At 40.8% G+C, this 22122-nt stretch overlaps 1 protein-coding gene across 2 annotated transcripts in view; it reads right to left on the minus strand.

Moving 5' to 3' along the window:
- RhoGDI (rho GDP-dissociation inhibitor) overlaps positions 1 to 22122 on the minus strand; it is a 36863-nt gene that overhangs the window by 10908 nt on the left and 3833 nt on the right. Inside the window, exons 1-4 of one of the 2 annotated variants that reach the window (XM_071669861.1) lie at positions 14703 to 14861; positions 12180 to 12371; positions 10519 to 10643; positions 7787 to 7886 (exon numbers count right to left, since the gene is read on the minus strand). In XM_071669861.1, the coding sequence (XP_071525962.1) occupies positions 7787 to 7886; positions 10519 to 10643; positions 12180 to 12360 (406 nt within the window). In that variant the 5' untranslated portion in view covers positions 12361 to 12371; positions 14703 to 14861. Of the gene's footprint in view, positions 1 to 7786; positions 7887 to 10518; positions 10644 to 12179; positions 12372 to 14702; positions 14862 to 22122 lie in introns of those variants that run through there. The other variant, XM_071669862.1, reaches the window with a different exon arrangement.

Below are 22122 nucleotides of genomic sequence, written 5' to 3' on the forward strand. Positions count from 1 at the left end.
CAGACATTAAACTGATATTCTATATATTCATAAATCATTACATTTTGAGAGACTATATGGCAAATGTTTGTGTATATGCTTCTGTATATGATGCTCATTGTTTCTGAGGTATGTGGACAGAGGGGAATGAACATTTATTTCAAAACTAATTATATATAAAATGGGGGGGAAGCATAATCTATGATAATAATTTGTGCTCTGTAACAGGAGCACTTATGGATAAAAAGCATTCTTGCTTAGTAAAAGCTGCTGGATCTTGAAATATAAAAGCCAAATATGCAAACACTCCCCATCAACCATATTCTGTGGGTTGACCAATTATGGGTCTTAAAAATAAAGACAGTCAGTTCTTAATCACTCTAAACATAATCATGGCCTAAATGTTGATAGCCACAATAGATGTTTCTATCTCCCTCTATTCATATAGTGAATATATGTTTAGTAAGAATTAATAAAATTAAACAAACCTCCAGCCCTAGCAAAACATGCCAGCAAAGTCCCTGTATTGCTTAAAAAAAAAAAAAAAAAAAATAGGGTGGATGTATTTAAAGAACATCAGCTCATTAAGCAAAGGAACATACTCAGACAAATCAGTTGCACTCAATAAAGGTCACAAAACCTATCCAAACTCTAAGCAACAAAATCATTCACAGATGAGCAAGCAGAAAACAGGCACTACTACCTTAACTTAACTAATCACTAAATCCCTAGGAAAAAGTTCCAGAGATTAATAGAAAATCTATACCTCCTAAGCCTAAACTCATGAAGCACTTCTAACCTGAACCAACGACAGCTCTACCGAAAAGACTGTGCAATCATACTCATATTACATTAACTCAGAAATCAACCACAATCCAACCACACCCACAAACAGGGAAATCATGAAAATCATACAAAAAATATCTTTAAAACTGATTATCCACTTCTTCACACCTACTGATACTCTTAGCACATCAAACACTCCTTAACAACAGACCAACTATAGCCCCACTGCCATACAAGCTCTTCTTGATATCTTCACCACTTTTGGTTACACAATAAAATCCCAGACATCAGAAAGCTTGCCACCTAATACCCATTATGAAACCCTTCAATCCATCCATTTCTTCCTCCTCATACCACTTTAAATTGCTGCTATCTTCAATATCCATACTCGCTGAAAAACTAATCCACAACAGAATCAAGCAAAAGATGCCCAATCACACTGATACAAACAAAAAATCATTGCAATTGGCTGGAGCCATCTAGGATATGTTGCATGAAGCCAGAAAAAACCACTAGCTTTATTCAGCTGTAGATGAGAAGTTCAAGTAGTTTGGACACTGATGATAATAAAAATAAAGAGTAAATGGATAGCAGGGAGTATGGGAGCTTTGAGGCTTTCAGGAGGGGTAATATGTTGGCAAGTTTCAATGTTTGGAATTTTGTGTTGCCAGTAAGAGAATATATCTGCAAATGCTTAGACTGCATTTGAGCTACAATGTTTTACACTGAAGCTCGACATGTTATCAAGTCCAGTTGCAGGGTATTTCTTAAAGGTATTAACTGCATTTTATTAGTTAGTCAGAGGGTATGAAGGGTGGATGAGCATCTGTTTGGGGTGAGGGGTTAGTTCTTTAATAACTTTCACTCTGGGTTACAACTAGTTTCAGGTTAATTTTCGAGCAACGTTCCATGAGTATGTATGTATGCCCTTTGGCATATGAGGTGTTGTCCTTTTTGGTTAGAAATGATTCACATGTAGGGACTGGAGTCAGGGTAAATGTAATTTTCTGAGTTAATTGCTCTTGTTTTTAGTCGTTAGCATCCAGGAAGATGTGCCTGTCTGTTGCTCTGTTTCCAATGATTGGGTTAGTAATGGTGTTACTTAGGGTTTGCATATATGTTCCATGGTCTTTGCTGATGGCAAGGGAATTTGTCTAAGTACATTTCTTTGCTTTAAGGTCTGTAAGAAGTCTTGTATATATTTGTGGTTGGTTGTAATAATGAAATGTTATATGGCATGATGGCACAGAAGGGAAATGATCAAAGATGAAGTTTTGAGTCTTGAATTCTACGTTGTGTGAATCCTGGTCATTATACATACAACTACCTCCCAACTCGTGATGTTTTAACTTAGGATATTTTGGACTTGTGCAAGTTGAAAATCATAATACATTATTGACTTGCCAAATATTTGCAAAAGACATGAAATGAAATCTTTTACCTTTACCTTTTCAATGCATAAAAAAACCTCAAGAGTAAAAGGTCAGGATATCTTAAGGTACTTCTGTTATTATCAGGCATATTTTGATGTTATAGCAAATTACTATTCACTTCAAGTCCCAAAAACAGACAAAATACATTCACATCCAACCTACAACAATCCACTTGTAAAATCCACAAGTGACATGTGCCATGGTTTATGAACGCTGCTGTAACTTCTACCACATTATTCACTGCCTCTAAATATGTGTAGTCATTTCAATATGTTTCAAAGGAATGTTGATGATCCTCAAGAGAGGAAAGATATATGGATATCAAACATGGAATGAAATTAGGGGAGTTTGGGAGATTTGAAAAATTCATGGCAACAGCCTAAATATTCAAAAACCATTAACGAGGAATGAAGCTACATACCTCAACGAGTGTTTAATCAAAATGACAACAGCTTCATTTGAAAATGAATGACAGCTAGTATGTTGATTAGCAAGGAAGAGAAAACTGCTCCTAGGATTAAGGCAGGCAAAGATTGCAAGACACTTTTCTTGGAGGTAATGCTGGTGTTCCATTCAGAAAATCTCAGCGCTACATAAAGTCTGTAGTAACTGTGATGTAACAAGTTATTGAGCCAGATTCTGGTGGTGACACACAGAACTCTAGTCCCCCCCTCCTCTCTCCCTCCTAGTAACCTTCATCCCACCACAACACTGATAAATTTCCATCAGAAATCATCTGCATTACCTATGATAAAGCAAATGTTATTGAATCAGATACTGCTGAGGTGACACACAAGCTAAGTGCCCCTCCACCTCTCAGTGACCCTCATAATCCATTCCTTTCCAGCAGCACCACATGCTCACATCAAAGTCTTATTTACCAATTTTTCATTTGATATCATCTAAATTATGTTATGACAGTGTGTGGTATAATAGCGGTAAGGTACTTCACGTACAATCAATCCATATGGATAAGATCAGAAAACGTTTGTACTGGGATGTAATTCCCACTGACAAAATTGGTTTCAACTGCTTGATTCATAGTGTTTCAACTTGAAACATGTTTTATAAGAATGTAACCATGTCACAAGTATTTCTAGATTCCCTTTAATGGAGCTCTTGCAGCTTTAAGACTGTGCTATAATCAGTGGCAGTGAAACGATGGACTCCATTAAAATAAAATCATTTAAGAAAGTGGTGATAATACCTTAACTTCCTGCATTTTCAATACATAAAAAGGACCACAATCCACTCAAGAGCTTCTCAATCAAAAGGTGTACATTTTCCTACTATTAGATGTAAGGGGCTCCTGCAGTAACCAGGAAACTAGCAGCCACATTCACCCGACAGGACCACAGGTCATAAGTTTGGCGATATTTACCGTGTCTTTGTAGGATGAGTACAAGGTAACTGAGGAGTAACTCCTCAGTGTTCTAAGGGAAGAGCATAGTGACTCTTGTCATACAGTAAGCTGAAATGGTGTATGCAATGTTGGAGTAAAGGATGGTGTCCAGAACAAAGGTAGTAAAAGAAACTCACATGTCTAGGGAGAGCAATTACAGATGAGTAAATGTCTGGTGGAGGTCATGAGTTAAAAAAAAAAAAGTTGAGAGGGCAAATGATTAGCACCTATACGTATCATTTTAGAGTGTATATATTTTGTTGTGTTAGTTTGGGGAGGAGGTATCTATGAATACACATTGTTAAAATGCGAGACAGGTCAGCTTTTCATTCCTACTTGGTGGTAGGTTACCAAGTGCTTTCGTAAAGAAGCGAGTGATGAGCATGCCAAGGTGAGACTGTATTACAAGTATTTTTGTTTCACTAAACAGATGCCAAATGTTTGTGGATCCAAGGCTGATGGTAAATTTTCTAAGCACTTTGTTTTGCGTGGTTTGCAGCTCTGTTATATTCTATACAGGATGGATGACCAAGCAGGTGAAACAGTTCAAGATGGGAATTGTTTATAAAGGATGCTAGGGGATTCTATTTCTTGTCTAATTCTGAAGGCATTTCATTTGTTTATGAACTCTGTTAATTTTTTGTCGTGCGAGTGAATGTAATGTGTGTGCTATGTGATGCCTGCTATGGTTGACATTTTGTTGAGTAAGAATGGATGTTCATTCATAGTGACAAAAGGGTGGAAGTTGCATTCATGACTGTAAAATGTTAAGATAGTGGTGGTTGACTTCTGTAGTGGTGCACACATTCTGCTGTGGGTAAACCAGTGTTGCAAATTTGATGTTGCTTTGGCAGAGTCTGGGTGCTGTGATGTGACTGAGTTCATCTGTGTTTAAGTGGACTCTGTGGTGTTGTGGTTAGCATTAACGACCATGAGTCAGCATGGACCAAACCTGGGTCAGACTTGCATGGATTCAAATCCTCAGTGTGCCAGTCAGCCTTCCCCCAACCAAGTTCATCCTCCCATTAGGAATGGTTGATATAAGGGTACCTGGCTTAGGCTGGGGTGCATGTGTGTGCATACAGAAAAAGGAGTGCTGACATAACACCTATATACAAGGTTAAGAGATGGGGCAACACAAGTGTCAAACTCTTCCAGGAACAAACATGCAGTAATCACAAATGGTAACCACACTGAGTTCCTCACACTGAGTTCTGTGCTAGGTGAAGGAAAGTCATGCAAGAGGAGATTAAGAATGGTAGGAGAATTACTGCACCTTGGAGACTCCACCGTATAAATGTATTTTTTCTTTTACTGCTTTTTCTGCCTTAGAAAAGCAGTATTGGTAAAAATGTACAGCTGGCTAATTTGCACATATTCATACATTGTATTGTTTAATGCACAAAAACCAGAATCTACCATCCACAAATAATTCATATGGACAGCAAGTTGTTCCCCATATAGAACATCAAACCAATTCGAACCAAAAGAAAATATCACCAAAAACATAAATCCAAAGTTTTGGGCAATATGTTTGGTACATACACACAATATTGGAGACAGATTTAAATTGAAGGTATCTAAACATCTGAAGCATCGTTTGGCTCCACAAACTTCCTTGCTCTCATTTTATGGCCATTTGAGTTAGCAAAAGCCCCTCTAAGCAATCTATATCAAATAATCTTATCTCATTGCTACCCTTTTTCTATGTTCATCAGGTTCACCACATTTCATCACCTAACTTGTCTGATGCGAGTTCCTACACTTAATCTATCTAAATCTCTGAGGCCTATTCCTTATTGGGACTCCCTCGAGGGTGTGGCCATGGCAATAGTCTCCATAACTAATGAACTCCAGTGCCACTTCTTAGCCTTTAGTGCCTCACCCACAGAGGGCCACAGGCAGGGGGAAACTTATATTATGATAAAACTTTCCATCTGTATTTCAGCAGCTTTACTTAAACTGTCATTTATGTCTATCTTTTCTTTGACATTTAATTTCGCATCTTACAATCCTAATTACATTCTCAAACACCCCTAAAGCACACTTAACCAATAATTTCATTTCCTCATTCCTTCTTTACTTTTACAATCACTCTGGCCTTCTATTGTAGCACATCTGTACTTGCTATTATGTCCTCTCATCACTTCCTCACTCACTCCTACATCCTATATATCTGATATACCTAATTCTTCTCCCTAGTGATCACTGCAATTCCTCATTTCATTAATCTATTCTTATACTTTCTAATATTCTTCCTCATGATCCACACATCACCAGCTTTAAAAAAAATCAAATCTAAAGCCACTTGTTTGTTCTATTACAATATATTCAGACACCATGATATTTTTCAATCTTCAATTCATCAGTTCTTTGTAGCTTTAAATCTTCAGCTTGTTACTCAGTTTCTGAGTCTTTGCCATTCTATACTCCTGTTCAGCCTGTAATCTGTTAAAGAACATCTATTTCTACTTTCTCCCAAATGATCTGACATGCCTCTATTCAAACTCCTATCACTTCGGAGTTTGACAATCATATGCTCTATCTATTGTCTGCAATATATTTTGCGATTAGGTTGTCTCTTTCTATACAATACCATTAAAGTTACTTTAACATCTTTTCCAGTGTTTACTGCTCTTCAACAACTGGCAATCCAAAAAGGAGAAATGATACATATTGTCCATGCTCCCTTAATATGGTAGTGACTGGCCAGAAATGTACAGAGAAGGTGACTAACAAACCTGCTCTGCTACAGTATTCAACCACTTTGGGCTAGAAGTTTCTCTGCACTCTATCCCAAAATTAAATTCCTTCAAATCTCTTATAATCACTATAACACCTGTAAAAAATCCAATCCCTTGCAGCTCATAAGTCCGTCTAAGCCCCTCACTGCACATCCCCCACCACTACACGTAAAAAAATCATCACATGCCCTTTCTGGATGTATTTACAATGAATAGGTACTTCATCAATTAATAACCTTTATGCACACAGTAACTTCAATAAAATCCACCTTATACACCTCAAAGGCAATTATAATTTTCCCGATACTTCTACTATCTATCTCTGACACCTGTTCCCAACTGGAACTCCCTCATGGAGGTAGCCATGGCATTAGTCTCCATAACTAGTGAACTCTAGAGCCACTTCTTAGCCTTTAGTGCCTCACCCTTAACAGGTCACTGACAGAGAGGACAACTCTAGTGCAGTGTTTACAGAAGCTTCTATCTAATGATCCTACTAACTAATGCTCCTACCTAATGTTCCTACCTACTACTTCTACCTAATGCTCCTGCCTAAATGTTCCTACCTACTACTTTTATCCTACCATTTTACCACATGGTGCACATTGCAGGAAGATCTAGTTATGGGAGAGCTGTTGCGAGTTAGTGTTGTCAAGTGTTATAAAAGACATGGAGAGATTGTATGTTTGTGGATGGAATTGCAGTAGTCCACATGTGAATGAAACAAAAAGAAAAGACAGCTACCTGGGTCAGAAGAGTGTAACATGAAAAACAATGAAGTGCAGGCCAACTAAACACCCATCATTAACCTTCCTGATACCCAAATGGGTATTGCGAATAACATATCTCCATGGTCGTCAGCTGCCTACCAACTCCTGCCCACTTCTACTGGTGCAGATATACACCTTACATTAATGTACAGAGTGAAATACTCTGAACAATCATTACATTTCAAATCTACTATGTCTCCACCACACAAAGACATTGAAACTATCCCATCATCTGGTAAATTAGCTTCAGTTTAAGTTTTAGACATTACCTCACCACCTTCATTCGTCTTTGCCATTACTAAACATGCCCTGGATGTCTCACAAATAAATTTCTTAATCTCAACTGTGATCTTTCCCCTTCACTTGCAAACATCATCTTTCCTCAACATTCAAACCTCTTGACATAGCATCATGCTTTTTTTTCTACTAATGATATTCATTAAATCCTTGGTGTTCCTCCCCTCAAAACTTTCACCTGCTCCCTGTAATGCTTTTTCTGTTACATCAACCCAGTTTCCAAATTTCAATGCACATTTAGCTTCATACCTATTCCCTAACAATCTTTGTAATATTTTCCATCCAATGATTTCAATCTTTGTATCTCTTTTTCTCCCATGTTGATTAAATATCAATCATACAGTATTTTGAGAAGTTACAAACAAAAATTCATACCTAGAAGGCCTTTCCTGAAGGAGCGCTGGATGTACTTCAAACCAGTCACTATCTCGCGCTGAACATGGAAGTCAATGCGGATCTTGTAGCTTATGCCTTCCTAAAAGAAAAAGTCAATATGTTTATCAATGTGGCTAAATCCTTTCTAGATTTCTCCTAGCTCTTACTTCCACCTAACTGTTAACTTAGTGTCCAAAAAATATTCATTCCAATCATAGTGAGAATTTGCTCATCAAAACTAAATTGGAGCTTGGCAAGTTCAGATTTCTATGCAAAAACAAAAAAGTACCATTGACCAGATACCCTATTCACTTTACTCACTGTTGGATCCAAATTACAGGTATGTGTGGCTCATGCATTTAACTATTTGGGTTACTTTCAACATATGCATTTCTTGGGGGTGCTAGGTATGATGATCTAAAAATGACATATTGCCTAGTGTTGATACATTCATAAATCCCTGAATGTCTTATGCCATATTCTTCTTTAATGATCACACTCATTCTATTATCTTTTTTTTGTCGCTGTCTCCCGCGTTTGCGAGGTAGCGAAAGGAAACAGACGAAAGAAATGGCCCAACCCACCCCCATACACATGTATATACATACACGTCCACACACGCAAATATACATACCTACACAGCTTTCCATGGTTTACCCCAGACGCTTCACATGCCCCGATTCAATCCCCTGACAGCACGTCAACCCCGGTATACCACATCGCTCCAATTCACTCTATTCCTTGCCCTCCTTTCACCCTCCTGCATGTTCAGGCCCCGATCACACAAAATCTTTTTCACTCCATCTTTCCACCTCCAATCTGGTCTCCCTCTTCTCCTCGTTCCCTCCACCTCCGACACATATATCCTCTTGGTCAATCTTTCCTCACTCATTCTCTCCATGTGCCCATTTCAAAACACCCTCTTCTGCTCTCTCAACCACGCTCTTTTTATTTCCACACATCTCTCTTACCCTTACGTTACTTACTCGATCAAACCACCTCACACCACACATTGTCCTCAAACATCTCACTTCCAGCACATCCATCCTCCTGCGCACAACTCTATCCATAGCCCACGCCTCGCAACCATACAACATTGTTGGAACCACTATTCCTTCAAACATACCCATTTTTGCTTTCCAAGATAATGTTCTCGACTTCCACACATTCTTCAAGGCTCCCAGAATTTTCGCCCCCTCCCCCACCCTATGATCCACTTCCGCTTCCATGGTTCCATCTGCTGCCAGATCCACTCCCAGATATCTAAAACACTTCACTTCCTCCAGTTTTTCTCCATTCAAACTCACCTCCCAATTGACTTGACCCTCAACCCTACTGTACCTAATAACCTTGCTCTTATTCACATTTACTCTTAACTTTCTTCTTTCACACACTTTACCAAACTCAGTCACCAGCTTCTGCAGTTTCTCACATGAATCAGCCACCAGCGCTGTATCATCAGCGAACAACAACTGACTCACTTCCCAAGCTCTCTCATCCACAACAGACTTCATACTTGCCCCTCTTTCCAAAACTCTTGCATTCACCTCCCTAACAACCCCATCCATAAACAAATTAAACAACCATGGAGACATCACACACCCCTGCCGCAAACCTACATTCACTGAGAACCAATCACTTTCCTCTCTTCCTACACGTACACATGCCTTACATCCTCGATAAAAACTTTTCACTGCTTCTAACAACTTGCCTCCCACACCATATATTCTTAATACCTTCCACAGAGCATCTCTATCAACTCCATCATATGCCTTCTCCAGATCCATAAATGCTACATACAAATCCATTTGCTTTTCTAAGTATTTCTCACATACATTCTTCAAAGCAAACACCTGATCCACACATCCTCTACCACTTCTGAAACCACACTGCTCTTCCCCAATCTGATGCTCTGTACATGCCTTCACCCTCTCAATCAATACCCTCCCATATAATTTACCAGGAATACTCAACAAACTTATACCTCTGTAATTTGAGCACTCACTCTTATCTATTATCTACTTTACCTAAAATTTTGCTGTCACTATGAGAAAACCCTTCGAAAGAGTATAATACTGTTTACTGTCTGGCATCAACATAAAGTCTGACAAGGGGGAAATTTATAAATCAGCCACTCAGCTGATAATCAGCCATCATATGACCACAATAAACCAATGGCAAAGAAGCTTGGCAAAAAGATAAAGCAACACATCTGGAAAGGCATGGGTGAATTTACTGATAACAGGAGACTGGACAATGCTTACAAGTCTTGGTCTAATCCACATTTCTTTAAGGATGCTCAATTTAATTAGGATTTTAGAAAATCACCGTGAAGAATCCAGACACTCTCAGCACCATCCAGTTATCCAATGTCTGAATAAATCATTTTTCAATATCAATATTTATTCATGATGCTAAGATCCCCTTTTAAGAGGCTCCCGCCAGTCACAAGCCAGGATAGGTTATGATGTGAAGTGTTTATCAAAGATGTCATTCAAACATGATCAAATCAAGCACAAAATTCTTTGCACACTGTACAAATCACACAAGTGGTGATTATACTGAAAGGAAATATTGTACCGTGATTTGAGCATATTTTTCTTAAATTTTCACTTGGGTGTTTCTTTTCAATTATACTGTACATGTTCTTTCTGCAACATACTCAAAATTCTGAAAATATATTGGAAAGTTTCTGCCATTTTTGGGGCAAAAATATTAACCAATGTACTAACCTTTATAGTAAAGCTGGAGTCCTTAAGCTTGCTGAGGTCACCAGTGAGGTCAAGCTCCATGTCAGGCTGATTTTCTGCTAATAACACTAGTTTCCTGACCAGCACACGGTTTGGGTTATCCGGTTCTGAAGAAGAAGCACATGCCCATTACTAAAATGCTGATATATCAGAATCTATGTAATAGGTAAGTCTGCAAAACAACTTGAAAAGCTGAAAACCAAAGGTTACAAGACTAAGAAAAAGTTTAGCAAAGTTTGATGCAGCATGAAAACTCAATGTAGCATTACAATTTCACTAACTGACAATGCTAAAAGTAAATGCATCAGGCCAAATTAGGGAAATAAACAGTTTCACTTTACATGGGTTTGATCATCCCAAATGATTTCTAAAACCCAAAATTAACCAGACTAAAACAGGACGAACACAAGGTTCAGGCCTTGGCACTCTCCAGAACCATAAACTCAGGCAAGTCAATTCTAAGCATAGCTATGAAGTATTCATGTCTTATTTGCTATTCATTTCTTATTTTTCATTATTGAACTTCATAATGCATATATATTTCTTAAATTTTTCAGGACAGACAAAATGTAGTAAAATTCAACTAAGAGAGTAAGGCATGCATACATGTAGAAAGGCTGAAGGGTAAATGGCTCGTTTGCTTTCTCTTGCCCTTTTATTACTTACTCAACCAAACCACTTCACACCTGAAGATTCAATACACAAAAGAGTACGTGGAACCTTATCGTGTTTCACTTTCCCTCATATCAGACCACACACATCAGTGTGACCTTACTGCAATATATATATATGTTAATTCATCTTACTTTATTGCCATATCCTGTGTTAGTGAGGGAGCATCATGAACAGACAAATCAAAGCCAAATTTGCTCGCATCCGTTCTCTAGCTGTCATGTGCAATGCATCAAAACCACAGCTCCCTATCCATAACCAGTCCCCACAAACCTTCCTATGGTTTCCCATGGCCACTTCACATGCCATGGTTCAGTCCACTAACAGTATGTCAACCCCTGAATATGACACTGTTCCAACTCACTCTATACCATGCATGCCTTTCATCCTCCTGCACGCTCAGGCCCTCATCAATCAAAATATTTTTCACTACATCTTTCCATCTCCAGTTTGGTCTCCCCCTTCTTCTTGTCCCATCCCACACACACGTAAATATACAGGCAGTGAACTGGAACGATGTGGTATACTGGGGTTGACTTGCTGTCAATGGATTGAACCAGGGCATGTGAAACGTTTGGGATAACCCATGGAAAGGTCTGTGAGGTCTGGATATGGATGGGGAGCTGTGGTTTCGATGCATTACACATGACAGCTAGAGACTGAGTGTGAACAGATGAGGCCTTTTTTGTGTGTGTTTCCTGGTGCTACCTCACTGATACAGGGGGTGGCGATGCTGTTTCCTGTGGGGCAATGTGGTGCCAGGAATGGATAAAGACAAGCAAGTATAAATATGTACAAATGTATATGTATATATTTATGTGTACATGTATGTGCATGTATATATGTGTGCATACGAGTGGATGGGTCTTTCTTTGTCTGTTTCCTGGTGCTACCTTCCTGATGCAGTAAATGGCAATCAAGGATGATATATAAATATATATATTCCCTTTTTACAAAAATATCCAACTTACCCAAAACTATTGCCCCAGTAGCAGAGCTCCCAAGCAATGTCTCCTTGTACTTGCGAAGACTTGCATCATCAGCATCTTTGCTAATCATATCCTCCAGCGACTTCTCTGGAGGGGGTTTGTAGTTTGATGGTTCCTCTTCATCGATTACAGGTTCAATCTCCACATTATCCTCCTCAGCCATCTTTCTAAAGTCTGTAAAACCAAATACTAATATCAGATGAGAATAAGAAACCAATTTTTTTTTCTATTAATTACTTTCAACTGTATACACAGTCTGCTATCTGAAATATCAATCATGACAGTAGTGTATTTTGAGAATTTTGATGGGCGATTGTGCTACTAGGGCATCAACACACTTTTGGATAATCCAGCAACGTTAAGCAATGTTTTGGTAGTGTACCCATATCAATTACCAGATATCTTATGGGTCAGAAAAGAATTTGTTTGCCCCTATAGACAACTTTCAATAATCACCTATGTCTCCTTCAGTAACACAGGCATTTTTCTTCAATTCCCTTAAATTTCGGCTTTTACAGAAACCAGATTAGGTTAGGTTACATTTATCAAATGTTAAGACTGTAATGTACTGATAAATCTAACATATTTTTAATTCATTACTTCCCTTTGCCTCAAAGCCTAGCTCACTTGGTTAGGAACTCTGTATTCTTTTCATTAAATCTTATCAAATCTATCAGTTTAGCTTAGCATCTCTATTACCTTTGGGAACTGGTTAACTTTGTTTCAGGTCCTTTATACAGCTTTTAGTGATTCCAGATTGAATATCAAGTAGCAATGGTTTATTCATATCGGGTAAAATATGAGTATGATCCATATAAATGTAGGTATCACAAGAAGCTAACATCAACTAGCTGAAATTATATCAAAAATACACTATCATATATACACAATATCATGTTGGGAATTGTGCTGTCATATGTTCAAATCCAACCCCACATTACTAGAGCATTTTCATGACTGCGAATGGTATATCTTAATTATAAGACTGAAAATTAAGACAAAGCTTGATTACCAAGGAGGTGTGGTTTTCATAAGTCCTGCTGATTTTTTTTACGTGTATTACCTACTCTTACTTTAATCAATCCCACACTTTTCTGATTATACACGGACAAATGTCAATTTACTTAATTTCACTCAGTAAATATACTACTACAAATCATGCTCCACCGGTATTCCTGTAGTCAAAACTACCTTACATAAAGCACCTAAAACATATGCAGACATTTCCCCGAGTTAGGTATGATGCTGAGCGATACCTGTCTCATCTCTGCACCCAGTAACAGCACTTAACTTTGTGAAATATCTGAAAGGGATGGAACTGGAGGTATATTTCAGTTAACTGAAGACAATACTTATCAACGAATACGCAAGAAGCTATTTAAGAACCTGACTAAGCTAAACATCAGAAAGCAATTTTAGCAAGAGAACAGCTGACAATTGGAATGGACTGCTTGATTATGTCACTACACTAAATCTGTAGAGACAACTTAAATAGAAAAGAGCATGGGAGACGAGTGAAAAAAATCATAAAGCACTTATAAAGTGACTAACTCAAGAGCTGGAGATAAGGTTGAATAGCATAATCCATAATAAATTTGTGAATATCTGATAGTCATGCTAAACAAGAAATTCAAAAAAAAATCAATCACACGCATTTCTCTGTTCCTCCACACATATAGTACCTGTGCAAATATTCTTTATATTCCACAGCGAGATTTATGACACTGCTCAGCTACAACTTTACCATATCAAGTTTCTTAAGATAATATCCTGACCTTTGTTTTAATTCCTTTTACCGACAATTTCCGTTCCTTTTACTGTCCTGAGCATTGGGGGTTGGACAGACTTAAGGTTATTATATCAAATAGTGCATTATTACCAGGTTAAGTTTCTTAAGATATTATCTTGACCTTTGTTTTAATTCCTTTTCCCGACAATTTCTGTCCTGGGCATTGGGGGTTGGATAGACTTTAAGGTTATTATCTCAAATAATGCATTATCAACATTCAGAAATTAATACATTATGACAAAATACACTTCCCCCAAGTCCAACGAATACATCCATGTGATTTTCATCCACACTGCTAAGATATTTTCGCCGCGCCTCTAAAGTTATGAGTTATCAACATGAGTAATAAGCGATACCCTGGCCAGCCATGGTTCAGGCATGGCCAAGATCAACTTTCCAGTTACTAGGTACTGGCACCTCCATTATCACTTTAAACACAGCAAGGGCAACACATTTACCCACACTTGGACGAAAAAGATTCTCCTCAATGTTAAGAAATAAGTAGAGAGAGGATAGGGGATGTCAATTCATTTCAAAAAGATGAAACTCTCAGTCCGCTGTCAGCTGACTGCGACAACGATTTTCCGTCGACATTAATGGGTGGGGCTTCGGCAAACAATACATATTCTCTCCATCCCCGATCAACATTTAAGTCTTTCATCATTTACAGACCAAGACTACATTCTACAGATGTTCTTGGTGGCACAATCACCTACCTGGAAGTCGTGTATATGTGTAAAGATAGCGAATGAAAATCGGCGAGGTAACGTCACAACACACACGCTGGTGAGACTCGGCGCTCTGGTGGCTGGTTGCCCAGGTAGCTACTACTGCCTTGTTTACCAGCGGACACGACGCTAAAGATTTTCTCCCTCATTCTTGAAAATACTATAAATGATAATGGTTGAGCAAAAATGTGACATTAAGTATCTAAAGAGATGAAGGCACGTGGTACTGACTTTATCCTCAGATGATGATGTTTATGGTATAGTCTTGGTGATGCTCCATTACACAGAGTATGGGTGACCAACCACCACAGCAAAAACTGAACAGTGTGTTGGTCTCAATTGATGTACCATACGTGCAAATATCTTATTTTTGGTCTTATTTTGATACAATATTGATATACGTTTCAATGTAAGAGACACCACCCACCTTTAAGGAAGGTATGCAATGTGCGTCAGCATTCATAATGTTAAAGTTTTACCTGTCAATACTTTTGTCATGTAACGATTATTCCTCCATAAATTCTAGCAAGTAACTCTATTGAATACTTCTTCTTATATGAAAAACATTATAGATATTTGATTGCCACGGCCGTTTCACTGAGCCTTTATGTTCGGGTAGAGTAACTTTAAGTACCCCATCAGGCATTCGTCTGCACGTTCTAAAGACGTATCTTCCAACAGCATGCAGGCAGAATAGATAAGGTTATACATGACTAAGATTACAAATGACTAGCATGCAGGCAGAATAGATAAGGTTATACATGACTAAGATTACAAATGACTAAGACATAGTGACCTGTACACATCAATGATGCTGCATACAAATAAAAGTTAAACTACGTGTACACCAAGGATATTCTGGGATGCATATATGCATCGCATATATCGACAGTAACTATTAGAGTAAATGATATTAAATGAATTAAAGCTAGATTAAAAGGACTTGACAATCCAGGACGTTAGGATTTGTAGGACATGTGATAAGAACCACTTCATATGAACTATAACTTACAGTGGTTCTATAAAAAAAAAAAAAAATACTGTTCAACACATCTCAAAATTTGTCAACTTTTTTTTTTTCTCTCAATTCGTGAGTAGTTTGTCGGATTTTCATAAGGAAGGTTACTCAGAGCTCTCAGAACAAATACATCTGATGGGTCCACATCCAGAAACGATTTAGCGTCCAATATATATACTTCCTCTTGGAACTCGGTGGAGTATCCTATTACTGTAATGACAGTTTACGATTGCATACTCTTACAAAATAGAAAAGATATCTCAAACAACATCTAATGTTCAGGGAAAAGAGACTAAAACTATTAAAGTGGTTATGTCCATATAATAATTTTCACTTACAAGAATATTGTATTCTAACAATAACAATCGAGATATGCCCAACCCAGACTAAACGTCCACATCATAAATAGTAATGTTCAGTTTTTAAATTCATAATTTTTGCCGTGCTTTACATATCCTCTTGACAGACGTCTATTCTTTAGACCCCGTGTGAACTACTTATAATAATAATAATAATAGTAGTAATAATAATAATAATAATAATAATAATAATAATAATAATAATGTGTTTCATGCCACCACTGGCGTCTCTCTTCATTACTGTAGTTCGAGAGTTCAACTGTTCCTCCTTCCGCTTCAAGGAAACCAAATGATATTGACCTCAAGCCTTCGTCAGGCATTTAACTTCCAACCTCTCTTCCTGTTTGATTTACTTTCATGCATATTTCTTTTCCTTAACCCAACCAACCCCACCATTCTCTCTCTCTCTCTCTCTCTCTCTCTCTCTCTCTCTCTCTCTCTCTCTCTCTCTCTCTCTCTCTCTCTCTCTCTCTCCCAATTTTTGTCCTCATCCCTACATCTGTCTTTTGTCCCTGCCTCCCCTCCCGGCCCAGGCCAGACCCCGGACACCTGCCGGAGTGGGCGTATTGACCTAACCACTTAAAGGGGATTCCCTGAGGGGCTGTGCATCACGGTCATGGGGCCACCAACCAAAAGCCAAGTTTATGGGAGTACTGAACAGACTTGCTCTACGTCAACCGACGGAAACTTCCCTGAACCCTCATTATAAGCTGTATATTTCATGGAAACCACCGACACCTCAATCTAGAATCCGTGATGCCCACCGGCGGAAAGGCTTGCGCGAGACGATGGGCACCACCACAACCTTGACCACTTGAGCAGGCTTGTTGGACATGAGACAGCCGACCGACGCGCACAGATGCTGAGCGTACGGACACCGCGATAAAAACTCTGGATTTCCCAAAAGGCGAGTGCGGAGAGCTTTTCTCGTGGTTCTTTGCAGTGATGCCCCCCACTGGCTACACGTGTCACTAGTGGATATTTTTTCTACTTTCTGGAGAGAGAAAATGGAAAACGAGTTGAATTTCATGTCTGTTGACATCCTTGTCAGGAGTATTTCACGATTCATAATTGAGTTTATATTTTTTTCTTCCATCTGTTTCACTGATTTCATATCTCTTTTTTTCATGGTTATATACCTCAAGAAATTGAGACAATCATTGGTTGAAACATTCTGAAACTCTTTCGAAGGATTTTTGTCTTTCATCTGAGGCGGGAAATCGATACCAAGCTATACAACAGACCGGCACGCATGAGTCATCTCTTCTACATGTTTGTCATGAGCTCCACCCACAAGCCAAGACGTCCCACAAACCACATATGACATTCATGTGTGATACCCACACACCACAGGACAGTACAGACCGTGGCACTTTACTTACTACATATGCGGAAAGTATACCACATAACACATCCTTCGTCCTAAAAACTACTCTATACGAAAACCTCCCATACAACACATACCAGAGCCTCACACATACCAAGACGACCCACATACCACATACCAAGAACTTATACTGTACATGCTAAAAAGACCCACGCATCACAAACCAAGACGTCCCACATACCCATTACGTCCTACATACCACATATCGTGATGTGCCCTCACATCACATACCCAGACGTCTTACATACCACATACCGTGATGTCCCTTCACATCACATACCCAGACGTCCTACATACCACATACCGTGATGTGCCCTCACTTCACATACCCAGACGTCCCACATACAACATGCGAAAACAGACGACCCACCTGAAAAGAGTGTATTTGCAGTACGGTACTCATTTTACACCCAGTGTGGCGTTGTGTCACACATGGGAGGGTTTGGTGGGGTCGGGGGGAGGGTGGAGACACATAAGTCAATAACTGGGGTATACTGGAGCCTGGCTTCCAGGGAGAGGGTACTGGAGCGTCTCCAGGCCAGGTAATGAACCGAGGCCTCTCTCTCTCTCTCTCTCTCTCTCTCTCTCTCTCTCTCTCTCTCTCTCTCTCTCTCTCTCTCTCTCTCTCTCTCTCTCTCTCTCTCAGGCTGGCTCCCCTATGAGTCTCAAATCTTTGCTGTCACTTCGACCCGCTAACCCACACACGCACATCTAACAACAACACCCACCAAGGTACAAATCAAGTCATAACAACACCTGTATTCAGACATTATCAACTACAACATCTGACCCACATAAAAGACAAGTCAAAAAGTTACAAAAATTCTGATATGAAACGCCCATCAGCTATATGATTATCCTTATTAGAAAAATGAGCATTATCAATTATCAGTTTCACTGGACAAAAATGTATACACAAAAGTAGGGTTAAATCGATCGAAAAAAGAGGATAAAAACTGAGGTGACTAGGCTAGCAAGCAAAGACCATACCACAGTTCCAGTCAGCCCCTTGAACAATATGGCACAATCCTTTAGTACGACGGTGCGATCCTTTAGTACGACGGTACGATCCTTTAGTACGACGGTACGATCCTTTAGTACGACGGTACGATCCTTTAGTACGACGGTGCGATCCTTTAGTACGACGGTACGATCCTTTAGTACGACGGAACGACCTTTTAGTACGACGGTACGACCCTTTCAGCACGAAGATGTAACTCTTGGGTATGATGGCTTCCTCTTAGTTATAGCTAATCAACTTATAGGGCACGTTATCACAGCCAAGTGTCGTACCATCCTGCTCAAGGGTCGTACCATCCTGCTCAAGGGTCGTACCATCCAGCTCAAGGGTCGTACCATCCTGCTCAAGGGTCGTACCATCCTGCTCAAGGGTCGTACCATCCAGTTAAAGGGTCGTATCGACGTGCTTGAGAGAGAGAGAGAGAGAGAGAGAGAGAGAGAGAGAGAGAGAGAGAGAGAGAGAGAGAGAGAGAGAGAGAGAGAGAGAGAGAGAGAGAGAGAGAGAGAGAGAGGAGAACTGAGAATGTGACGCTCCTCACCGCTGACCTTCTATGACGCCAAATCAATGCTGTCAATATGTTCTGTAGTCACAGACATCACATTGAAATGACCCCTGATCCACGTCGTTGAAAACTACCCCCCCTTTATTCACGCCCTTTATTCATGTTGAAACCACCCTTCACCCACGTCGAAGCTTCGCTTTACTATGTTGAACCTACTCCCTTATTCACGTTGAACCTAATGTCTTTCGGTGAGAGTATCAGTACCCTCCTTATTTCTGTTATATTGTAGAGGTGTGAGCACGCATTAGGGCGTCCCGTGGACCTCTGTGAGCTCGTCGCCGCCGCAACTGCGGTGAGCCTTCTGCTTTACTGTCCCGACTCCATCCATGTTGATTAAGAATTCAAAGGGCGCTATTACTGTCCTTCAGCAGGCAAAGCTTGTGTTACAGGGCAGCATGTCTTCTGTTTGCCTGGCGTTCCTTAGATCGCTGCTGGGTAGTACTGATAGCCAAACTCTAGAGATATCTTTTTCCTGTCTCTTTCTTGCTCCCACTTCACCTCCACTCACCACACACCACCTCCTTCCTCGACATTACCTCCACCTTCAACTACACCGCTTCCACTCACACATGAGCTCGATCCACAATACCGCCTCTTGTATAACCCATCTCGCCGAGCACACTGTATCCACCGCACCATATCCATCCACTTGCACCCCTACATTACCTATATCCACTTTCACCTATCCACACTCACCAACCACCTCCCACACTGTTTACCATTCACCATGTCTCTTCCACCCACATCCACACACTTTCTCCCGCCCACTGACTCCACCCCTAGACTGACAGACAGATACATAGACAGATGGTTGGTAAAGAGACAGACAGGACAGACAGGCAGACCTCAGTGACGGTGAGTGTTTGTGTTTTCAAACGAGAGAGACAGTGGATGATGATATAACACTCATGCTTTCCAGGAGGGAGGTTGAAGGTGACTGAAGGTGAAGCTTGGTGTGGACCTGGCCCGGGCCCACCCTCAACTGATACCACAGGCCAGGAAGTCACCTACAATACAACCCATCATGACACTTCGTCAGCCTCACCCAAACAAAACTGTCGCGTTTTAAATCGTTGTTTACACTCCGCGTCGAACATTGAAGCGAAGGTAGCATGAATTCACAGCAAAGTACGACACAGTGAAAGACTAAAGAGATGCTCCTAGAGAGAGAAAAAAAAAGTACTTTACGGTGAGCACACATGGCTGGAAGAAAAATGGGAAAAGAGAGGAGACGAGAAAAGCTAGTGAGATGTGCCCCGCTGGGATGCGAGCCATCCACCCGTGAAGGTCAGCACAGCAGCGCGGTGCGGATCGCCTGCCTACCCACAAGCCTAGCTGGGAGGGACGCCATCATCGCTCGGGAAGGTAACGTCGGGTACCGAAGCAGAGCTGGGTGGCCAAAGCTGAAGCGGATCTTGGTGGCCAAAACTGAAGCGGATCTTGGTGGCCAAAACTGAAGCGGATCTTGGTGGCCAAAACTGAAGCGGAGCTGGGTGGCCAAAGCTGAAGCGGATCTTGGTGGCCAAAACTGAAGCGGAGTTGGGTGGCCAAAACTGAAACGGATCTGGGTGGCCAAAACAGAAGCGGAGCTAGGTGGCCAAAACTGAAGCGGAGCTGGGTGGCCAAAACTGAAGCGGATCTTGGTGGCCAAAACTGAAGCGGAGCTGGGTGGCCAAAACTGAAGCGGAGCTGGGTGGCCAAAACTGAAGCGGAGCTGGGTGGCCAAAACTGAAGCGGAGTTGGGTGGCCAAAACTGAAACGGATCTGGGTGGCCAAAACAGAAGCGGAGCTAGGTGGCCAAAACTGAAGCGGAGCTGGGTGGCCAAAACTGAAGCGAATCTTGGTGGCCAAACTGAAGCGGAGCTGGGTGGCCAAAACTGGAGCGGAGCTAGGTGGCCAAAACTGAAGCGGAGCCAGGTGGCCAAAGCTGAAGCGGATCTTGGTGGCCAAAGCTGAAGCGGAGCTAGGTAGCCAAAACTGAAGCGGAGCTAGGTGGCCAAAACTGAAGCGGAGCTAGGTGGCCAAAACTGAAGCGGAGCTGGGTGGCCAAAACTGAATCGGATCTGAGCGGCCAACCAAACCTGGGAACGATGACCATGATGCAGCGTAGGAAGCGACATGTGAAAATATTATCTACGAGATAAAGATAATTCTTTATCACTTATATTTTCGGGCCCAAGGAAAGATAAACAGGAGGGGGTCGCATACTACCCACTCCTATACAAGGTTTCGGATACTCATACAAGCAAAGTTCACCTGAGCTAAGACCTGAGTTGCCCAGGACCTCCTCTTGCACTGAGTTAAAGATACTCACCTGATAACAACCAAGATAATGTTACGTATGCACCAGCTACAGGACTGGTAACGTTGAGTAGGCACCAGCTACAGGACTGGTAACGTTGAGTAGACATCAGCTACAGGACTGGTAACGTTGAGTAGGCATCAGCTACAGGACTGGTAACGTTGAGTAGGCACCAGCTACAGGACTGGTAACGTTGAGTAGGCACCAGCTACAGGACTGGTAACGTTGAGTAGGCATCAGCTACAGGACTGGTAACGTTGAGTAGGCATCAGCTACAGGACTGGTAACGTTGAGTAGGCACCAGCTACAGGACTGGTAACGTTGAGTAGGCACCAGCTACAGGACTGGTAACGTTGAGTAGGCACCAGCTACAGGACTGGTAACGTTGAGTAGGCATCAGCTACAGGACTGGTAACGTTGAGTAGGCACCAGCTACAGGACTGGTAACGTTGAGTAGGCACCAGCTACAGGACTGGTAACGTTGAGTAGGCACTAGCTACAGGACTGGTAACGTTGAGTAGGCATCAGCTACAGGACTGGTATCGTTGAGTAGGCAACAGCTACGGGACTGGTAAACATTATGCAGGCACCAGCAACAGATTACTCCTAGGCTACAGGCTAAAGACTCGATCTGTATACGATCAGTTTTTTCCTTTCACTGACGGAGAACCTGTTTGTCGTCTAAGATTCTTTCTCGAGTCCGACCTTTATGATATTTCCTGATGGGGAACACACACACACACACACACACACACACAC

Source organism: Panulirus ornatus, chromosome 14 (genome assembly GCF_036320965.1).
Source record: "Panulirus ornatus isolate Po-2019 chromosome 14, ASM3632096v1, whole genome shotgun sequence".
Taxonomy (NCBI): Eukaryota; Metazoa; Arthropoda; class Malacostraca; order Decapoda; family Palinuridae; genus Panulirus; species Panulirus ornatus.